A 21,013-nucleotide genomic window follows, 5' to 3' on the forward strand; every position below is an offset into this window, starting at 1 on the left:
GGAGTGCTGAGGACTGTAAGCAAAGATCTGTGGATGTGTTAGTCATAACAGACCACTTCACAAAATTGGCCCATGCATTCCCCTGCGTCAACCAAACTGCAAAGCAAATAGCAAAGAGGTTATGGGATAATGTATTCTGCATCTACGGTTTTCCAGAGCGGATACATTCCGATCAGGGAGCCAATTTTGAAAGCAAACTCATAGCCGAACTCCTCAGCCTCACAGGGATTATGAAAACACACACAACAGCATACCATCCCATGGGAAATGGGCAAACCGAAAGGTTCAATAGGACGCTTGGCAGTATGTTGCGTTCCCTACCCCTGTCAGCTAAACAACACTGGGTCCAACAAATACTGACTTTGACTTTTGCGTATAATGCCACCACTCATGAAACAACTGGATATCCTCCATTCTATTTGATGTATGGTCGAGTCCCCAGACTCCCGGTAGATATGGTCTTCAAACAAGTCTTGAAGGATCCAGTCGTGGTGAATTATAAGACCTAGGCAGAGAAGCTGATGGCGAACCTCCACGTGGCTGCCGGCATAGCTCAGCAGCATGCGAGGAAAGGGCAGCAACATCAAGCTGATGGCTACAATAAGAGAGTGCGTGGAACTCATTTGAACATTGGCGACCGAGTTTTGCTTGCTAATAAAGCAGAGAGAGGGAAGAGGAAGTTAATGGACAAGTGGGAGCCCACTATGTATACCATCATTGACCGGAACCCTCAGACACACGTTTACAAAGTCAGGGATGAGAGTGGGAAAACCAAAGTCGTCCATCGGAATCTGATGTTGGATGTGAGCTTCTTACCTGTGCCCGAACAAAGCAGGGAGGAGATGGATGAAGCTGCCTCAGATGTGGCCAGTGAGTTCCAGCCTCCTTCTGTTGATGCCTTGAGTGGCCTGGCAGTAGACGCTTCCGAGGACCGTACCTGCTCATGGTTAAACGCGCCATCTGATGTTGAGTCTGAGTCTATGGGAGAAGCTGATGAGTCTGAGATGGAGAATGAGATACCCCACTCTCTGTCCAGAGAGTCTGTTCAACTGACACCCACGAGAGCCCAGTCTAGTGAGGTCAGAAGCCAAGGAGGAAACGAATACTCACCTGAGAGAGACTTGTTGGGTTCCAGTGTGTCCCCTGACTTGCACATGACTGACATTGACTCTGTCACCCCAATTAATGTCCCTGACTTAGATGAGACTGAGTCCTATGATGGTGCCTTACCTGTTACAATGACTGATAGTCACACACCCACCCAGGCACAAGGGCCTGAGAGACAGGTTGTCAGGACACGTACTGGCAGGGTTGTTAAGGCAGTCAATCGCTTGATAGAGAACATGGTGCAAAAACCACTCACCAAGAATTTTGTTAAAGGGGTCAATAGAAGGTCACTGTCTTTACTCTCTTTATTTTAGAAAAAAAAAAAATAGAGATTCAGATATTTTTCTTTGTCACCTTTAGTATGACTTGAGTCATGAGATGTTCATATTGGAGGGAAAGTGTTCCAAGATCTAATATGGTGTAAAAGGCATCATATTCACTAGAAGGGGCAGTAGCCTGATCAACTGCTGTTTTCTTTCAACTTACTTTGTAAGTAGCTTTATATGCTGTGGATGGGGAATGGAGTCCCAGGGTTATCTTGGACCAAGTGAATAAGAGTTTTGTTTTGTATGTTTTGTTTCTTTTCTACCCTCTACGTGCTACGTGCTAATTTTTGCAACTTTTTACCTTTTATTTTCTATTGTTTGTGAGTTTATTTCACCAAAATACTGTATTGTTCAGTTATGTCATGGTAACTTATAGGTATTGGGAGAGTTATTTGTTTTGTATGTGCGCCCTCTATTGGATGTGAGGTCATATACTGAATTTTCACGTTCTTTTCTCAGTCTGCATTCTACGTGATTGAGAGAGGCTGATTCTGATTGACGATAGAATCCTGAACTTTTGCTCTCTTTGAAACTTAACAGTTGAGCTGAATAAAGTGCCTTGAGGAAAGTCAGTGTCCTGTCATCAGTGCACCAGAACACAACGCAGTAGTCGGCGAAGTGCAGACCGCGCCGGCTACACTTTCAGGTGAGTTTAATCTCTAAAATCACACAAATAATACACTCAACTGTTCTTGACACTTCTCGTACTTGTAATTGACACGCTACTGTTGAATATTTGCTTTATAGAAATGGTTTAGTGTCTTAGGAAAAAGTCCGTTAGCATCTCAAGCGTTTTCAGAAGAGATAACGTTATGCTAACTTAATAGCTTGAGCTTTTGATATGAAAGTTTAGGATTTTAATCACATCTTATGGGTAGATGAGAGGTTTTGATAGTTTTGTAAAAAATAAGTTAGTTTGGAGTGAGCTAATTTATTTAACGTAAATGTATTTAACATAAACGTACTCGATGACGTCACTTAACGTTACATGGAGTGTGAAAATTGGCTGAAACTAGCTCAATGGTAAACACAAATTGCTAAAACTATTCTGTGATTTCAGCAGCAACAAAATAATCCTTCTACAACAGAGGGAAGCTCCACGACTTAAATATACTGAAGAAAGCTGCTGCCAGAGAAGTTGGAAACAGGTGAAGTGAGGAAGCTCATTAAATAACTTCATATCCATTTTCTCACAATATTCTGTCACCTAACGTTACTGTATATCACCATGCATCTGTTATTTTCTTATTTTTTAAATTCTCATATTTACATTTATATTTATTTGTTTAATTTATTTTAAGAAAGTTTTGACATCCAAACTTAAGTGACACTGTATGAGCAATATGAATAAGTGAATAAGTAAAACTAAAAACATAGATGAAACATTTATGATTATTATCAGTGTTGAAAACAGCAGTGCTGCTTCATATTTTTGAGTTTTTCAGGGTTATTTGATGAATGAAAGAAAAAAAGCATCATTTATTTGAAACAGAAATCTTTACTCTCTTCTGGTCAATTTAATGCATCCTTGCTGAATAAAATATGATTTGTTTATTTTTACTCTATTGAACCCAAACTTTTGAACAGTAGAGTAAATGTTGGGTCTATTTAACAATGAATCCTGGAGAGAGAAAAAAGAAAATGGATTAAACTTTTACATTGGTTGACACAAAAATATTAATCAGCACAACTGTTTTCAACATTGATAATACTCAGAAATGTTTAGGACGTTTGCATTGTAAGAATGTATAGTATTCAAATATTAAAATGCTGACCATGTTTTCTTTTTAAAGTTTTTATTTTGTTATTATTAAGACACCATTTTAAATTGTTTTCTTAATCTGTTTATTTGTTCGGACAGTTGCACCATCACCTGACATTTTAGGATTTTAATGCTGCCTTCAGGAATAATCATAAATAGGCCTAGTTTCCTAGTTTAAAAAAAAGTACATTGTAATCACGACTTAAGAAGAAGAAAAACAAAATATGTATTATTAAATGTACAAAAAAAAAAGATTTCAAACTAAGGTTTTATAGAATATAGTGATACATGTCATTAAGTTATCAAATTATTTTAAAAGGAAATAATGCACTTGCCACAACTTAACTTTGTGACAATGTTTAGAAAACACGACATCAACACGCACGCCAAAAATATGGAAAAGGTGTCCGCTAAAGTCGATACAATGCAAGGAGTGCTTCGTCAGAATAAAAAAGATACCAACCACTGTCTCACTGAGCTGGACAGCCTCAGAAAGAAGGTCACCGAGATGGAAGATAGGTCAAGAAGGAACAATGTAAGATTAGTAAACTTACCAACAGGTGCAGAAGGAGATGATCCAGTCGGATTTCTTTGTAAAATGTTACCTCAGTGGATCCCGACACTGGCCGGAAAATCCATAGAAATTGACAGAGCCCACCGAATCTTCTCTGCTAACCCCTCCAGACTGCGAACAATGATCTTCAGAGTGCTCCGTTACCGCGATCGTCAAGCCATACTGCAGGGAGCTCGCAACGCTAAACCTAAACTAACAGACAACACTCAACTTGAATTCTACGCTGACTACAGTGCCGAAACAGTACAGAGAAGAAACAAGTACAAAACGATCCGAGCCCAATTGCGACAGAAAGGCATTGACTCTTTTTTGATCTACCCAGCCATCCTGAAGCTCTCGTACAATGGGGATAAATTATCGTTTGATTCAGCAGAGGAAGCTGAAATGTTCTTCACGGGACAAGACACCCCTTCAACTCAACCGAAGGGGAATAACGCCAGGTCTACTGCTAGAGAATCCTTGCACTTCACAGACATGGAATGACTACAAACAGGTCAACATGTATAGACACATGATGCTTGAGCTTAAACCTTTTCTATTTGAATTATGATGACGCTTTTATGCACGTTTAGTTGGATTATTATTTATTTTTATTATTATTATTATTTTTTTTTTTTTTATTATTATTTTTTTTTTATTATTATTATTATTAGGGCCCAAGCCCTGAAGGGGCGAAGGCCCTATTGTTTTCGTTAGGATTATTATTATTATTATTATTGTTCTTCAAGGGTTCGGGGGCTTTTGGGGCCTTTAACGTGCTCAAAAACTCATGAAACTTTGCACGCAGGTCAGAACCCGCGGCCATTAGGGCCGGGCTGAAGCTGGTACCCGGGCGTGGCAGGGGGGCTCAACAGCGCCCCCTAGAACACAATCTTAAATCTTGGACACATACAAGAACGTATTAGTATGAAACTCGGTACACATATAGATCTCATCGGGCCGAACAACTTTCGCACTCTAAGTTATTAGCTCTGCCCAACAGGAAGTCAGCTATTATGGGTTGTTTGAAAAACGCATGCTGTGGAATTTAATGTACTCCTCCTAGGGAATTGATCCGATCCACACCAAACTCGGTCAGCATGAAGTCAAGACATTGAGGATGCTAAATTGCGGACGGATTTTTGATATCTCGAACGGTTTGGCCGTGGCGATGAAACGAATTTATAGCGAGAAAAGATAAACAGGAAGTGTGTTATAACTTCTGCATACATTAACTGATCTTGATAAAACTTCAGCAGTGTGTTCGTGGTCAGAGGCCGATCACATTGATGTGACTATTGTGAGTCAAAGTTATAGCGCCACCAACTGGCAGCAGGAAGTGTGTCACTTTCAAAATGCTTTGAAATCACCCTCTTATTTTTACCCGATTTGCTTCAAACTTTATGTGTATAATGTAGACACACGGCAGATGTAGACCTGTGAAAGGTTTATTGATATCTTAAATACTGTTGCCGTGGCAACGCATCAAACTTTAATATTCTTTTCAGATGCTTTTGAAACTCTTAACATACTTGAAATTGGATGAAACTCGACAGACACATCACATTTATTAGCCGGTAGACATGTGCAAAGTTTCAGAAACGGGCGTGGTGAGGGGCTCAGTAGCGCCACCTTTAGTCATAAATGGGGCGGTTAGTTTTATCAACAGCAACAAAACTTGGTATGTGTATTGTTCTCATCAAGACGGACAACTTTCTAATTGACATTAACCATCTCCGACCAACAGGAAGAGAGATATTTTGGTTTGAATGTGGATTTTCTGAAGAATTTTCTCTCCCTCTCTCTGTGTCTCTGTGTGTGTGAGGGGAGGGGGGGATTTGACTCTTGCTTTTATATTGTTAATCAAGGTTTCAGGGGCTTTTGGGGTCCTTAACGTGCTCAAAAACTCTTGAAACTTTGCACACAGGTCAAAACCCACGGCCATCAGGGCCGGGCTGAAGCTGGTACCCGGGCGTGGCTGGGGGGCTCAACAGCGCCCCCTTGAACGGGGTTCTAAAACTTGATCCATATATCAAACACGCTCGCATGAATTAATATGAAACTCGGTACACATATAGATCTCATCGGGCCGAACAACTTTACCCCGGTCAAGTTTTACGCCAGCCCAACAGGAAGTCGGCTATTATGGGTTGTTTGGAAAACGCTTGCTGTGGAATGTGAAATACTCCTCCTAGAAAATTCACCGTGTCCCCTTCAAACTCGGTGTGCATGTAGTCAAGACTTTGAGGATGCTAAATTGCGGACGGATTTTTGATATCTCGAACGGTTTGGCTGTGGCGAGGAATCGAATTTATGGCGAGAAAAGAGAAACACGGAAGTGGAATAACTTCTGCATACATTAACTGATCTTGATGAAACTTCAGCAGTGTGTTCGTGGTAAGAGGCCGATCAGATGGATGTAGCTATTGTGAGTCAAAGTTATAGCGCCACCAACTGGCAGCAGGAAGTGTGTCACTTTCAACATGCTTTAGACAAAAGTGGGGGGGTTAGTTTTAACTACAGTAAAGAAAAAATAGTTTTTATATTGTTCTCATCAAGCCGGACAACTTTCTAGTTTACATTCAATAGCTCTGGCCATCAGGAAGTCAGATATTTTGGTCTGAATGTGATTTTTTTTGCAAAATCAGCCTCTGAATTTTTAGCCACTCCTCTTAAACTATTTATTTTATTCGTACCAAACTTTTTCAACATGATGAAACTACATTAAATATGCTAAGTTGTGAATGGATAATAAATATCTCAAACGGTTTTGCTATGGCGAGGGATTAATGTCCAAAAAGGAAACACTAAAAATCTTCTAAAAATGTAATTATATACCATTTATTTCTATATAAAAGTATACAAATATCACAACTAAACCCATTTTATTCTGTTTTTGCAATTCAAGAAGAATGAAAAAGTTAAAAACAGGCTATTTAGTGCTATTTGGTTCAACAAAAAAGCAAACATAGGGCTATACTGCCCTCTTGTGTCCAAAAGGACATCAAAATAGTATATAAAACTTTTTACCAGGTAGGCCAATATTGTATTTAAATATACATTTATTAGGTATGTGTCTGAGGATATTTTCCCACCGGTTAATCGACGTGTGACACGAGTGGGTGCTTTTAAATCGCTAATATAAAAGTGAAAGTAAAAAAACGGACGTCCGCACGGACATTGATAATGGTGCACGTTGGAAAGAATGATACTTTTAAACATAACACTAAACCGCCATTAGGTGTCGCCAGGCGACCATCTTAATGAGCGAGTCATTGATTCATTCGTTCAAATGATTCGTTCCAATGACTGAGTCATTCATGATTGAGACAGATGTTTATGGATTGACCATTGAATCTTTGAGTCAAGTGATTCGTTTCAAAATGCTGAATCATTCAGTAATGAGAAAACAAGTTGCTGTGATCTTTGTTTAACTATTTTTGCTGCTGAAACAGAACAAAAACAGTCAATATTGCATCTAAAATGTAAGTGACTTAATTGTAACTGTTTATTAACCTGTTGTATGAAATCAATGTCACAGTTTCAATCGTGATTGTATTCAGGAAATAGTTGCCTACTCGTCAAGTGAGGTTGCTTAACTCTATCATATGTTATAAAATATATAAAAACTCCATATTTGTCATTTTTATAGTCAGTATGTTGTTAACTGGGTTGCTTTTTTGTGTGCTGCGCTCATTTGTTTACAATTCTCCTGGAAAAGCAGCATGAGCCTCAGCAGTGCAACCCTGTTACCATTGATCAGTAATACATTTATTATTAACTGATGATTGCAACTTAAAATGAATGTAATGAAATTAGAATAATCTCTCGTTTTAGTGATTCCCAAGTTATTTTTTTGTTATTGACGTTCTAATCAGGCTATACTCTGGTCGGGCAAGTAAAATTCTCTTTCAGGCAGGCCTATTGTATTTATATATAAATATATTAGGGATGTGACTGTGATAACATTTTCCCACCGGTTAATCGACGTGTGACACCACTGAGCGCTTTTAAATCGCTAACTATAGTATACTATATACTAGTAAAATACAGACGTCCGCACAGACATTGATAATGGTGCGGAGTAGAGCGAGCATTTTCAATTTATTCCTATGGATGTAGGAATTAACTAAAACATTTTATTTATGTTTTTGTGTCCACTGTTCAACCGCAACCGCGTCACACACACACACACATTCCAGAATTGCAATCTTGACATCACAGCCTGTTCATTATAGCCCTAATACAATATAATAATAAAAATAGTCAACCTAACATAAACGAATTACACTGCTCTGTTTAAATAGTCAGTAGTACAATCTGTACCATTCACAGTAAGCAGAGCTCCACTGTGATGTTTCCAAGAACATTTTTGCGCGTGTGAAGAGGATGATTTTTTCCATCGATATTGGAACACGAGTGAAGTACAAAGCCTATAATAAAGAATAGTTTAGCATCCAAATACATCGCAAATATTGAAACATTTTGATTCTAATGAGAGGGTTACGTGAGACCAACACTGCTTACTTTCGTTTTTATTTTTACATTAAATTTAAAGGATTTGTTGTGGAATATTTTGGGTGTATCATAAAATCAGAATAAGGTAAGACAAGTAAAATTTTCTGTCTTATATTTATATATATATATATATATATATATATATATATATATATATATATATATAAGTATATATATATATATATATATGTGTGTGTGTGTGTGTGTATATATATATATATATATATATAAATATAGCTGCGAGCAGCGATGGAGGGCCAAAGCCGGTGGCACCGCCATCCCCGGTGCCTTTAGGTAACTAAAGGCACCGGGGTGGCGGTGCCACCGGCTTGGGCCCGCAATCGCTGCTCGCAGCTATATTTATTATTTATTTTTTTTAAGTATGCAGTGTTTTATCATTCCGCATCGGGGGCGCTAAATAGTAGCCTGTGGACTGGGTGTAATGTAAAGCAGTTTACCCATCAGCGCGGTTATCTTCCGTTTTGTATTTTCCTTTATCTCGTGAACCAAGGTTACTTCTACAAATGTGTTTCAGTTATGGAAACAGTGGAAGCAGTCCCAGTTAGGGGCTAATAGGCATAGGTTCATTGTTAGACATCGCTTCGTGGTTCTCACAGATGAAAACGGGGGCGGGGGGGGAGGGAGGGGGAGAGGGGAGGGCTGTTCAGGGGTTTTTTCCGCATGGGATTGATATGTTTTAGCACAGGCGAGTGTTTCATGACAGTAAATTCTCTTATTTCAATATACACATCGGCAGTTTACTTTAACCTTATCACTCACAGTTTGTTTTTGGCATACCTCAATAGGAACAATGGATAGATACAATGTTATGTCATTTAATGTGAGAGGGCTCAACTCCCCATTCAAAAGGTCCAAGGTCTTAGATTTTCTTCATCGTAAAAACGTTGATATAGCGCTATTGCAAGAAACCCACCTTAAACCTAATGATACTTTAAGACTACAAAACAGGAGGTATAAAATGGTAGCTGCCTCATCAGATGGTAGTAGCACCAAGGGGGTAGCTGTGTTAATGAGACGTAATTTGACTATAAACATAATTAAAGTAAGCTCAGATGCTTCAGGAAGGCTAGCATTCTGTTGTGCCTCTATTGAAGGAAGGAAAGTAGCCTTTATTAGTATTTATGCCCCAGCCGTCTTTGACTGTACATTTTTTCAGAACATTACAAAAGAGTTGTTAACTTTAGATGAGTACCACCTGGTTATTGGGGCAGACATGAATACAGTTTTTGACAACATCCTAGACAGGTCTGCTGCTGTCGCTACTCGCACTCAGATAACCTCTTCTAAGGCTTTAGGAAATTTAGCAAAGGACCTTAATTTGGTGGATCTTTGGAGACTACATAATCCTTCATCAAGAGATTACACATTCTACTCTTCAAGCCATAAGTCCTTTTCTAGGATAGATTACCTACTTATTTCTAGTGAATTGATTTCTACATCTTCTTCAATAAATCTTCTTTCTAGACACATCTCAGATCATAACCCTATTGAAGCAACATTTAGTTTTGGAGATATCAGAAACAATAAGTCTTCTAGGTGGAGGTTTAATTCCTCATTACTACAGAATGAAAGCTTCCTTAATCAACTAAAACTTGAACTTAGCGAATTCATAGACATTAATAAGGGCAGTGTAGAGAACCCAATGTTCTTATGGGCCTCCATAAAGGGATTCCTCAGGAACAATGCAATCAGATTTTCATGTCACAATAAGCATAATAGACTACGTCAGATTTCAGATTTAGAAAAAAAATGTGAACGATTAGAAAGTCAACTTAAAAGGAATTATAGTAAAGACATGGAATCTCAATTGAAGACACATCAAGCTGAACTGAACAATCTGTTACGGCATAGAGTAGAGTATTTAATGCACGTTACTAAGCACAAATATTATTCGCAAGGTAGCCGTCCAAGTCATCTTCTTGCCCTTACTCTGAAACGTCAGGAGAAGAGCCGATCAATAGAGTACATCAAAAAAGATCAAGGAGAAACGGTGACAACTACTCTAGATATAAATGAGGCATTCGCATCCTTTTTTGCAAAACTGTACTCTAGCGATTGTCAGCCCTCTGAGAACGATTATACACATTTCTTTTCCAACTTGAAGCTTCCTACTCTTTCCATAGAGGATGCAGAACATCTTGACTTACCTATCTCATTAGAGGAATTACAATTAGCGCTAAAAAGTATGAAGAGAGGGCGCTCCCCAGGCCTCGATGGTTTGCCGGTTGAGCTTTATTCAGTTTTGTGGGAGTTTTTAGGTCCTTTCTGGCTGGATTCTATAAACTTCGCTATCGAACAAGGGCATTTCCACAAAGACCTTAACACTGCTCTTATATCAGTTATCCCCAAAGCGGACAAAGACCCCTCTGACTGTGCAAGTTACCGGCCAATATCACTTATTAATGCTGACCTAAAAATGTATTCCCGTGTATTAGCTCGCAGACTAGAGTCAGTATTGCCAGATTTAATACATCCTGACCAAACAGGATTTATGAAGGGCCGTTTGGCTGCAGACAATATTAGGCGACTAATTCACATTTTAGGTGAAGCGCAGAAAATCCCCTCTTCTTGTGGCCTTCTCTTTCTTGACGCAGAGAAGGCCTTTGATAGGCTTGAGTGGCAGTACTTATGGCGTGTCCTTAAAGAATTCAAGTTTGGTCCTAAGTTTATTAAAATGATTCAGGTGCTATACGCGAACCCTTCTGCTAGAGTCTGTATAGGAGGTGTCATTTCAAATTTGTTTACTATAAACCGTGGTACAAGACAGGGCTGTCCTGTGTCCCCTTTGATCTTTAATCTTTCCATAGAACCTCTAGCGCAGTATATTCGTAACAGTATAACTATTTCTCCTATTCACATTGGCACTTCTACTCACAAAGTGTCAATGTATGCAGATGATACATTAATCTATATGTCAGATGTACAGAATTCTCTTCCCAACACTATTAAAACATTAAATATGTTTGGTACACTATCCGGTTTTAAAATTAATCTCTCTAAATCTGCTTTGATGTTAGTTAACAGGGATAGAAGTCAGTTAGTTTTACCTACTAATATTGCAATTACCAAAGAGGTCAAATATCTAGGAGTGTTAATTCAAACATCTATTACAGCCTTAACTAAATTAAACTACACAAATGTTTTGAGGAAGGTCGAGGAGGATACTAAAAGATGGTCTGCTCTCCCTGCATCTGTCCCGTCTCGCATAGCAGTGGTGAAAATGAATATATTACCACGCATTAATTTTATCTCCTCTATGCTACCACTATCTCCGCCGAAGGATTACTGGTCCAAGGTTGACTCTCTACTCACAAAATACATATGGAGTGGAAGGCGACCACGTATTAAACGGACCACACTACAGCATAACAGACTAGAAGGAGGCTGGGCACTCCCCAACTTTAAATACTATCATTGGTCATTTATCTTGCGTCCAATAAAGCAGTGGTTGGATCCAAACTGTATATCACCATGGAAGACAATAGAACAAGACATAGTTGCTCCCATTAGGCTTAGGGATTTTCTTTTTTCTGGTCTCTCCATTAACCATTGTACATTGAGGTATGGCCCAGTATTGACATACATGCTTCAGATCATTAGACAAGCTGAGAGATTAGTGGGTCTTACATCAAAATGGCATAAATCATCCCCTGTATGGCGTAATAACAAGTTATTATCTGGAAACAAGCCATTCATTCATGATGTATGGGCAGAGAAGGGTATATGGGCCATTGGAGACTTGAATGGTGAAGACTCCTTACTAAGCTTTAATGACTTGGTTTCACTTTATGGTATCCCTAGACATTCCTTATTCTTTTACTTCAGACTTAGGTCAGCTCTCAAAGCACACAAAGTTGTATGGGGCTCAGAGATGAAGGAACATCCAGTAGTCGGCTGGATACAGGTCGCCCCAAAAAGTGTCGTCTCTTTTCTGTATGCCAGGTTCCTATCATATTTATCTCCTAAACCTAGTACGTTAGCTTGGGATCGCTCAATGGCACTCAGAAGTAGAGAAATAGACTGGAACACAAGCTGGGATAATATATGTACCTCCTCTCATAATCCAAATCATCAGTTTATTCATATGAAGATATCTCATAGGGCATATCTTACTCCTAGAATCAGACACTTAATTGGTCATGCTCCTCATCCATTCTGTACTTTGTGCTCACAAAATGCTTTGGGAACTTTTATGCATATAATGTGGGACTGCCCTAAGATTTGTGACTTTTGGAACAAGGTGTTACAATCATTGTCTGATCTGATTGATATTCAGCTCCCTATGGACCCTGTTTTACACCTTCTCAATGATGACTCTAAACTTGAAGACATGAATGAAAGATCTAGAAAAATTTGGCTAGCTGGTCTCACAGCAGCCAAGAAAATCATTGTTCAAGTTTGGGTTCCACCCCACAACTTAGCCCATAAGCATTGGCTGAATACTTTTTTAGAGATTCTTTTTCTTGAACTTTCTTCTGCCAAGATCAACGGCGCTACACCTCGGACTATACAAACATGGAGCAATGGAATTGCCAGAGTTCAGGACATTTTACTAGGAAGCCACTAAGTGGACTGTTCTATAACACTGACTGTGCTACACTGATAGTTATGTTGTATCCCATGCGGTAGGGGTGGGTGGGTGGGTGGGAGGGAGGGTGGTGAATGTATTGCTATGTATCTCTGTATTGTCACAATACCTCCTTGATATTGTTATCCAACAAGACAATAAAAATTGAGTACAAAAAAAAAAAAAAAATTATCATGTAGCTAACGCTAACCTACTGTTGCCTTTTAATGAAAGATCTCTAACGTCTGTATTTATCTTATTACAATTACATCAAGCTCTGCGATCTTGAAATGCGGATATCGCGCGCACCATATAACCAACAGGAAAACGGTTATCCAAATAACAAAGAAATGTACAACACTCGCGTTACAGTGTGTGTAACTTGATGCTGTCTACCTTTACATTAGCACAAGTAACTGCATAGCTAATGTGACAGCCACATTCTACGTGTAACAAGCTAGGTAACCATAAACAGTAAAGCAACACACTTATATATAATTTGTTGACTTACTTGTCCGAGGTGTGTAGCTGAGCCAAAGAGAGTGATCCAGACTTTAGTTTCAGACGTTCAGCAAGCCCAGCTCTGTATTGACCCTTCAGTGTTCATTTGTACATCCAATTATTGAGCAATTGTTATGCTTCGCTCGCTCAAAAGCCATAATATCTCTCGTGGACAAACTAAAATCGCGCGTGCGCGTTCCTACTTCCTATCGCATTTTCTCATGGGCGGAAAATATTCTCTGGGCGGGCAAAGCAGAGACAGGGGAGGTAACATTTTCTCCTTATGATGTCATAAAGAGGAGATTCAAGATCAGCGCGTATGAGCCTCCATTTTCTCAAAGGCAGAGAAAGATAGCAAAAGCTCGATTTACAACGATTGAAATTTCTAGAAACTTGGGGACCATATACAGGCTAGGGGAACTCATAGTAATGTTAAAAAACCTCAGAAAGTGAAAATTTCATGTCATGGGACCTTTAAGCAACGAGGGGACTGACTTAAAGAAAAGACGCACACAGGTAACTCGCGCACACATCTCTCTCTCTCTCTCTCTCTCTCTCTCTCTCTCTCTCTCCCTTCTCTTTCAGTTCTCTGTCTCTCTCTTTTAATAATGAATTTAAATAAATGTGATAATTCATTCAAATAAAAGCAATCCGATGGCTCTACTTTATTTAAAGCGGACGGAGTGCTAGAACTAACGAGCCGTAACTTAAGAAAATAACCGTCATTTTTACCCGTCTGTTTAAACATTACACTGTTAACTTGGCAAATAACCAAGGTATAAGCGGGATAATCCACGGCTAGCCATGCATTACAGGATTTTAATGCACGACGTAGAGGCGAAGAACCACCCGACGCGAAGCGGATAATCCAATCCTCTACATGGATTATCCCTTACATGTTTAATGATGAAAAAAATTAAATAACATCATGAATATCAATGTCTGGGTCTCCCAGAGTTAAATCAACAATCAAAAGCATGTAAGTTTAGGTACCTCAGCTGTGAGATGTAGGACAGACACTGAAGGAAACTCTTCATTTCACTCTCTTCCTCTGAACATCCTCTCAGCTCTACTGGTTTCTTCTTTGTCTGGAGTTTCAGCACTTCCAGGAGGACGGAGGTCTTTCTCTGTGAGAGATCTATGATCCAGACATCAGGTGACTGGAAAACTGACTGTAATGCTGGAAGGAAACTCCTGCCTGTTTGAGTCTCATAGTTCTTCACATGTGAGTAAAGATCCAGCAGGAAATCACTCTGTTTAATTCTGTCAGTCTTTTGATAAGGAAAAGATGTGTAGGTCTCTTGATAAGGAAAAGATGTGTAGGTGCAGACTGATGATAACAGGTTCAGCTTCTGCTCTCCTGTCTGTGTCTCAGTCTCTGCTGCTTTAATCAAGAGTCTCAGAAGAAACTGCACTTCATCACTGATATTCATATAGACAAACCTGTTTCCAAAAGAAAATTTAAAATGTTGTATGTTTAGCATAATATTTACTAATAAAATATAATGAATAATTATGTGTCTGATTGGTCCAGTCGGCACATATGAATAGACATTTCACAGAACTCTGAAAGGGGTCTCTCACACACACACACACACACTGAATGAGAAGTGCAGCAATGGGTCTTTAAAATTGAAACACATTGTTTTCTATGAGTGTACGAACACCGGCAGAGTCACTCAACGTCTGTCCGCGCTCACAGATACAACACTGTTCATAATCCTGCCGCACCACTGAACATAGTTTTTAATTCGATTACATTTGTCCCAAATTGTTGTTAATGTACATACTGACTTCACCCTGTGCTGCAAGATATACATTTAGTTTTACATTCATAGTTTTACAGCTTGAATAAAGTCTAAACATGAATAAAGTCTGAACATATTGGAAAAATGTATAATAAATGTAAACCTATCTAATCTTTTATTTTGCCCTGTTGTGCCATCGCTATTATTAAACTAAAGTATAGTATATTCATTTCATTGAAAGAAAAATGTTTGGTTACTTTTACAATCTTGTACTGTATATAATGTAAATCTGTTATAGTTTTGTTGACTTTTAAAATTGAGCTTAAAGGCATAAAATGTGCGCAGATTCAAACAGATTCAAAATACAGTGAAGTGAAACTGATGGAGAAGTAGGTACAGTAAGTGAATAGCCAAAAGTTCAGGTACCTCAGCTGTGAGATGTAGGACAGACACTGAAGGAAACTCTTCATTTCACTCTCTTCCTCTGAACATCCTCTCAGCTCTACTGGTTTCTTCTTTGTCTGGAGTTTCAGCACTTCCAGGAGGACGGAGGTCTTTCTCTGTGAGAGATCTATGATCCAGACATCAGGTAACTGGAAAACTGACTGTAATGCTGGAAGGAAACTCCTGCCTGTTTGAGTCTCATAGTTCTTCACATGTGAGCAAAGATCCAGCAGGAAATCACTCTGCTTAATTCTGTTAGTCCATTGATAAGGAAAAGATGTGTAGGTGCAGACTGATGATAACAGGTTCAGCTTCTGCTCTCCTGTCTGTGTCTCAGTCTCTGCTGCTTTAATCAAGAGTCTCAGAAGAAATCTGCTTTGAACACTTTCATTCAGATTAGAGAATCTGTAACAAAATAGAAATGAGAAATGTGAATAAACAGAAATATCACAGAACTTATTATAGCTATGACTTGACTAAATAATACAAATTAAAATAATGTGTTGTTTTCAGCTCACATTGTTGTAAACACTTGAAAAAGCACATAAGTCATTCAATACTGTAATTTACACTTTATAATGAATACATTTTTCCCCAAATATATTTACAACATTATGTGTCCTGAAATGATCAACTTACATTTGAGACTATTTTTCTAAGCTCAGCAAAACAATGGACTCTATTCAATTTATCATATATAAACTACTCCAAATCATTTCATCTATTTTCTATGCTTTGTAAAGTTGTTAATATCTCAATGATTTGTATTAATTTACTACATTACACAGCCTACAGTTATATTCAGAGGAGAGCATTTCTATTATTTTGATTATACCAGACAATGGAAAAAACTGCTAAAACCAAACAATAATGGAGAAAAATGTACTTTCTGAATGTAAGTGACAAAAGGAGAAAGACGCTATTTGGTTCAACAGTCGTGGACAGATTCTTTACCTTTTATTTTGTTCAACTTGATTTTTTTTATTGCAGTTTTTTTTTACATAGTTCTTAGTTTTAAATAGTCAAATTTCTCAACTTTTTAAGGACTGAATTTGTCCTTACTGACTGTAATATAGTATTTCATATATAGATGTGTGCATTGAATTGTGTTGTGAATCCCAAACTTTCACTTGCTGTATTAAAAATCAACATAGTAAATTAGCAGTGTTTTTCCAAATTACACCCAAATCCAAAACAACCATAAACAAAATAACTTTTCTTATAAATGCCTTCCTACAACATGTTTAATGATGAAAAAAATAAAATTACATCATGAATATCAATGTCTGGGTCTCTGAGAGTTAAGGCGAAACACTATAGGTGAATAGGGTAAAATTTTTAACTAGCAGATATCACCATGAAACTTTCCCAGTTGATTACCTACTTTAAGATGAGAAAAAAATGTATTACAAGTTTTCTGTAATTAAATTTTTAAATATGCAAATTATGCATTATCTAATTAAATATGCGCTAATTTGCATATATTTTAAAAAACAAAATCTGAGGATTGGATAAAGCCAGGTTCAAAATTAATTTTTCATTGTGTTCACATATTAGATGGAAAAAAAATACAGAGGAATTTATGGATATCTACTTTTGTTATCCTGTAAATCAGAATATACTGTTGTCAATAGCCTGAAAAATTATTTTCACCATGTTTTCTTAAATAAAATGTTATATAAATCAAGCTAGGAATAATATATTTACAAATCCCTCTGTAAATGTCTTCATAATATAACTAGGTACAAGACTGGAAAGTTTGGTGTATATAGGTGCTACTGAAGTGGAGATTTTGGACTTGGAGAATGAGAGAAAAGTCATTTTGAGAAAACGGGCTTTAAAGAATTATATCAGCCAATGAGATTGCACATTTAGAGTTAAATCCCCCCTTTTACTTTCACAATTGGTTGCTGATAAAAAGGAAATTACCATATTTGGATCCGACAACATTGTACAGGAGACAGAGAGCTTTCTAAAGGTGTATGTGATGACAGTGTGCAGACAGCGATCGCGGAGCAGCGGAATGATTTACAACGCCAACTTTTGTTGAATTTATGAGAAATCTACAGACGCAAACAGACAAAGTTTAGCAAAATAAAGACCTAAATGTGTATTTCGCACTTTTTTTCACCACGAGTCTGAAAGAAGACATGTTATTGAAAACAAATATCCAAAACTCTCAAAATTTACCAGTGAAAAAAAATACAATGTTTTTGCCTGCCGTGTCTCGCCTTAAATCAACAATCAAAAGCATGTAAGTTCAGGTACCTCAGCTGTGAGATGTAGGACAGACACTGAAGGAAACTCTTCACTTCACTCTCTTCCTCTGAACATCCTCTCAGCTCTACTGGTTTCTTCTCTGTCTGGAGTTTCAGCACTTCCAGGAGGACGGAGGTCTTTCTCTGTGAGAGATCTATGATCCAGACATCAGGTGACTGGAAAACTGACTGTAATGCTGGAAGGAAACTCCTGCCTGTTTGAGTCTCATAGTTCTTCACATGTGAGTAAAGATCCAGCAGGAAATCACTCTGTTCATCAGGATTATAATAATCATCCCACTCTTGATCAAAAGGGAAGGTTTTGTAACTGCACACAGACGACAGCAGAGTAGAGAATCTTGTTCCTGTAACTGTGACATTTTCTACAGCAGCAACACTGAGATTCAGCAGGAATTTCACTGCAGACTTCTTCATTTCTTCATCATCATCATCAGCATCATCATCATCATCATAGAACCTAAACCTGATCAAATACAGAGAAATAAAAATCTGGTTAATTTATGACAACATACAGCATTTAGAAATCAACTATAGAGTGCACAAAAACAATTATTCTGATAATAAGAAACATAAAAGTAACATTTATACATGAAGACATACTCTAATGACATTTATTCCACTTTTTCCCAAGGTCCATATACAGGATATAGTGTAGCGTCAGGACTGAATCACGATGACCGATTCAGTTCTAAGCTTCAGAAAGCTTTTAACCTTTTTGGACTTCATGTAAATCACAGGCCTAGCGCCAATGAGTCTGGATCAAATTGCCCCCATTGTCACTTTAGTGTCCTGGCAGAGGCTGAACAGAAACACCTTCGTGAGCTTCATAAAGATCTGAATCAACTCAACTTCCCTCTCACGCCAGGAACGAAAGAAAATGTGTCTTGGAAACTGGAGAAACGCACCCAAAATACACAGACATTCTTTCCATTTAACTCATAATTAAGTCATCCCAAAATGTCTATGATATATTCCTGTGTGTATGAATGTCCCCAGCTTATATTAGCCTAGTTACAACTTTCTAGTTGTGTTAGTTAAACTCGAAGTGTTTATAAGTGTAAGAATGTTTCTCTGCTTCTTCCAGCCATATCTTTCTTGGTATCGAAATATTCCTCTTGTTACGCCTTAATTACGATGTTTAGTGTTACAATACAATGTATAATACTATTTTTACCATCCTTTGGAGTAAAAATGACCAATTCTGACATCATTACACATGCAGATTAGGCTGTCAGAAGGAGACGGAGAAACTCTCTCCCGCTAAACGTTCCTAACTACTATTGATCATTTCAGCCAAAATAGGTGTGGACTGATTTATCCTTAAAGGACGATGACAATCGCTCATTTTCACTCATTCCTTCTTCGCTGTCCGCTCTTTTTCCTGTCCTTTGGATGAGACAACATCTTCTTGATTTTCGGCAACTTTACTTTCAAGTAAACCTTTTAAACTTCCAGCGAACGACGCGCCCTCTGGAAGAACTCGAAGAACACTTCAAGCTCACGAATCACGCACCGAGCAGAGAGAGAGAGAGAGAGAGAGAGAGAGACACACACACACACATACACACACACACACACACACACACACACACACACACTCTTGCTCAGCACCAAACGCAAGTATTATTTATATGGATATTTATATGTGTTTAAGATTGTTTGCCCCTGCCTTAACCTCTTCCACTCTGATTGCCCGTGGGCGGGCAATAGAGCTATGTCATTATATTTAAACTTTTTTTTTTTATGTTTCTGGAGATACGCTATCTCTTCGGGTATTGTCTCTTTATGTAGAGGTATTTCATACTCTAAACGTATGTCTTTATTGCATCTAGTTGATACGATTTGTGGTAAAGTTTGTTTTTCGACAAGCAAAAATAATAAGGCTATATGCTCCCTTTTTCAAAAAGAGCTAGTCAGTAAACCATATGTCATTTCCTATTGGTCAGGGTTTATTGGAAATATTAATTGGAGTAAGGTCTGGTTGTTACCTAATAAATATATGATTACAAATAAGGTCAAGGAAATTTCATTTAAGATACTGCATACATTTTATCCTGCTAAACATTTTCTATCCAAATTTAAAAAAGACATAGATGTAAATTGTTCATTTTGTTATTTGCAACCAGAAACTGTACCTCATATTTTTTGGCACTGTCAATACACCAAAAGGTTGTGGTGGGAAGTTTCTAAATTTATAAATAACAAATTTGGATTTAATTTTCTTTTGCTATACGAACATGTTATATTTGCTTTTTTCCCATATGAAAAGAGTCTGGAAAAGGAAGAGTATATTATTAATTTTTGATTATTTTAGTTAAGTTTCATATTCATCGATGTAAATTTACTAATCAGAAACCTTTTTTTTCTGTGCTATTGAAAGAATTAGAAAATTATATGGTTTCCATTAAGGACAGTACAAACAAAAAAGCTGTTAAAACCATGTATTTGTTGAATACTTTTCAGATTTTGTGAAATGTCAAAGCCTTTTATTGTTTGTTTGGTCTATTTAGTTTTGTTTTCATAAAATTTTTGTATTGTGTGTTTGTGTATCTTTAACCCTGGCATCTTTATTTTTATTTATGTACTTTTTTGTAATTTTATTTTATTTTTTTGTTCATGTTCTGTAAATGTTGTTCATGCAATACATTTTTTTTTTTTTTTTTAATGTTTCTGGAGATACTATCACCCCATATATAGTATCATTTTAAACCTTAAAATCTCATCTTTACACAGAATATAATGATATGTGTGTATATGGAACAAAAATAATTAATATAAAGCTTTAAAAAACGATCGTCACAAAATCGCTCCTCCCCCAAAATGGCGATGCAGAAATGTAAATATGAATATATATTTTTTATGTATCTCACAAAACAGAAAAAACATATATCAAAAGAAAGCTCTCATTCTCAGAAATGTGACTGTGTAGTTTGTTTTATTGTTTTAACATCATAATTCACATTATCTCCAAAATAATCGGGCAGTAAAATATGATTCTGTGAAAAAACAAAGACAAACTTCTCATTTCTACATCGATTACAGGTGCTCTCAGCTAAAATCAGCCACAAACTCTATATCATCTTTTACCTTAGGATGTTTTCTTTGGAATGAGCCCATGTGTACTTTTCTGTGAGCTATTCTTGGTAAATAATCCACTGTTATGTCGCGGATGTCCAAAACACAAAAC

At 37.6% G+C, this 21,013-nt stretch overlaps 1 protein-coding gene across 1 annotated transcript in view; it reads right to left on the reverse strand.

Moving 5' to 3' along the window:
• The window catches only part of LOC311304591 (uncharacterized protein), a gene marked incomplete at its 5' end in the record, with an annotated part of 52,662 nt that overhangs the window by 12,859 nt on the left and 18,790 nt on the right, over positions 1–21,013 (reverse strand). Inside the window, 3 exons of the mRNA XM_084431709.1 lie at positions 14,252–14,798; positions 15,530–15,952; positions 17,816–18,289. Coding sequence (XP_084287835.1) covers positions 14,318–14,798; positions 15,530–15,952; positions 17,816–18,289 — 1,378 coding nt within the window. The 3' untranslated portion in view covers positions 14,252–14,317. The remainder of the gene's footprint in view (positions 1–14,251; positions 14,799–15,529; positions 15,953–17,815; positions 18,290–21,013) is intronic.

The sequence above is a fragment of the Rutilus rutilus genome (assembly GCF_951802725.1).
Source record: "Rutilus rutilus genome assembly, chromosome: 1".
Lineage (NCBI taxonomy): Eukaryota > Metazoa > Chordata > Actinopteri > Cypriniformes > Leuciscidae > Rutilus > Rutilus rutilus.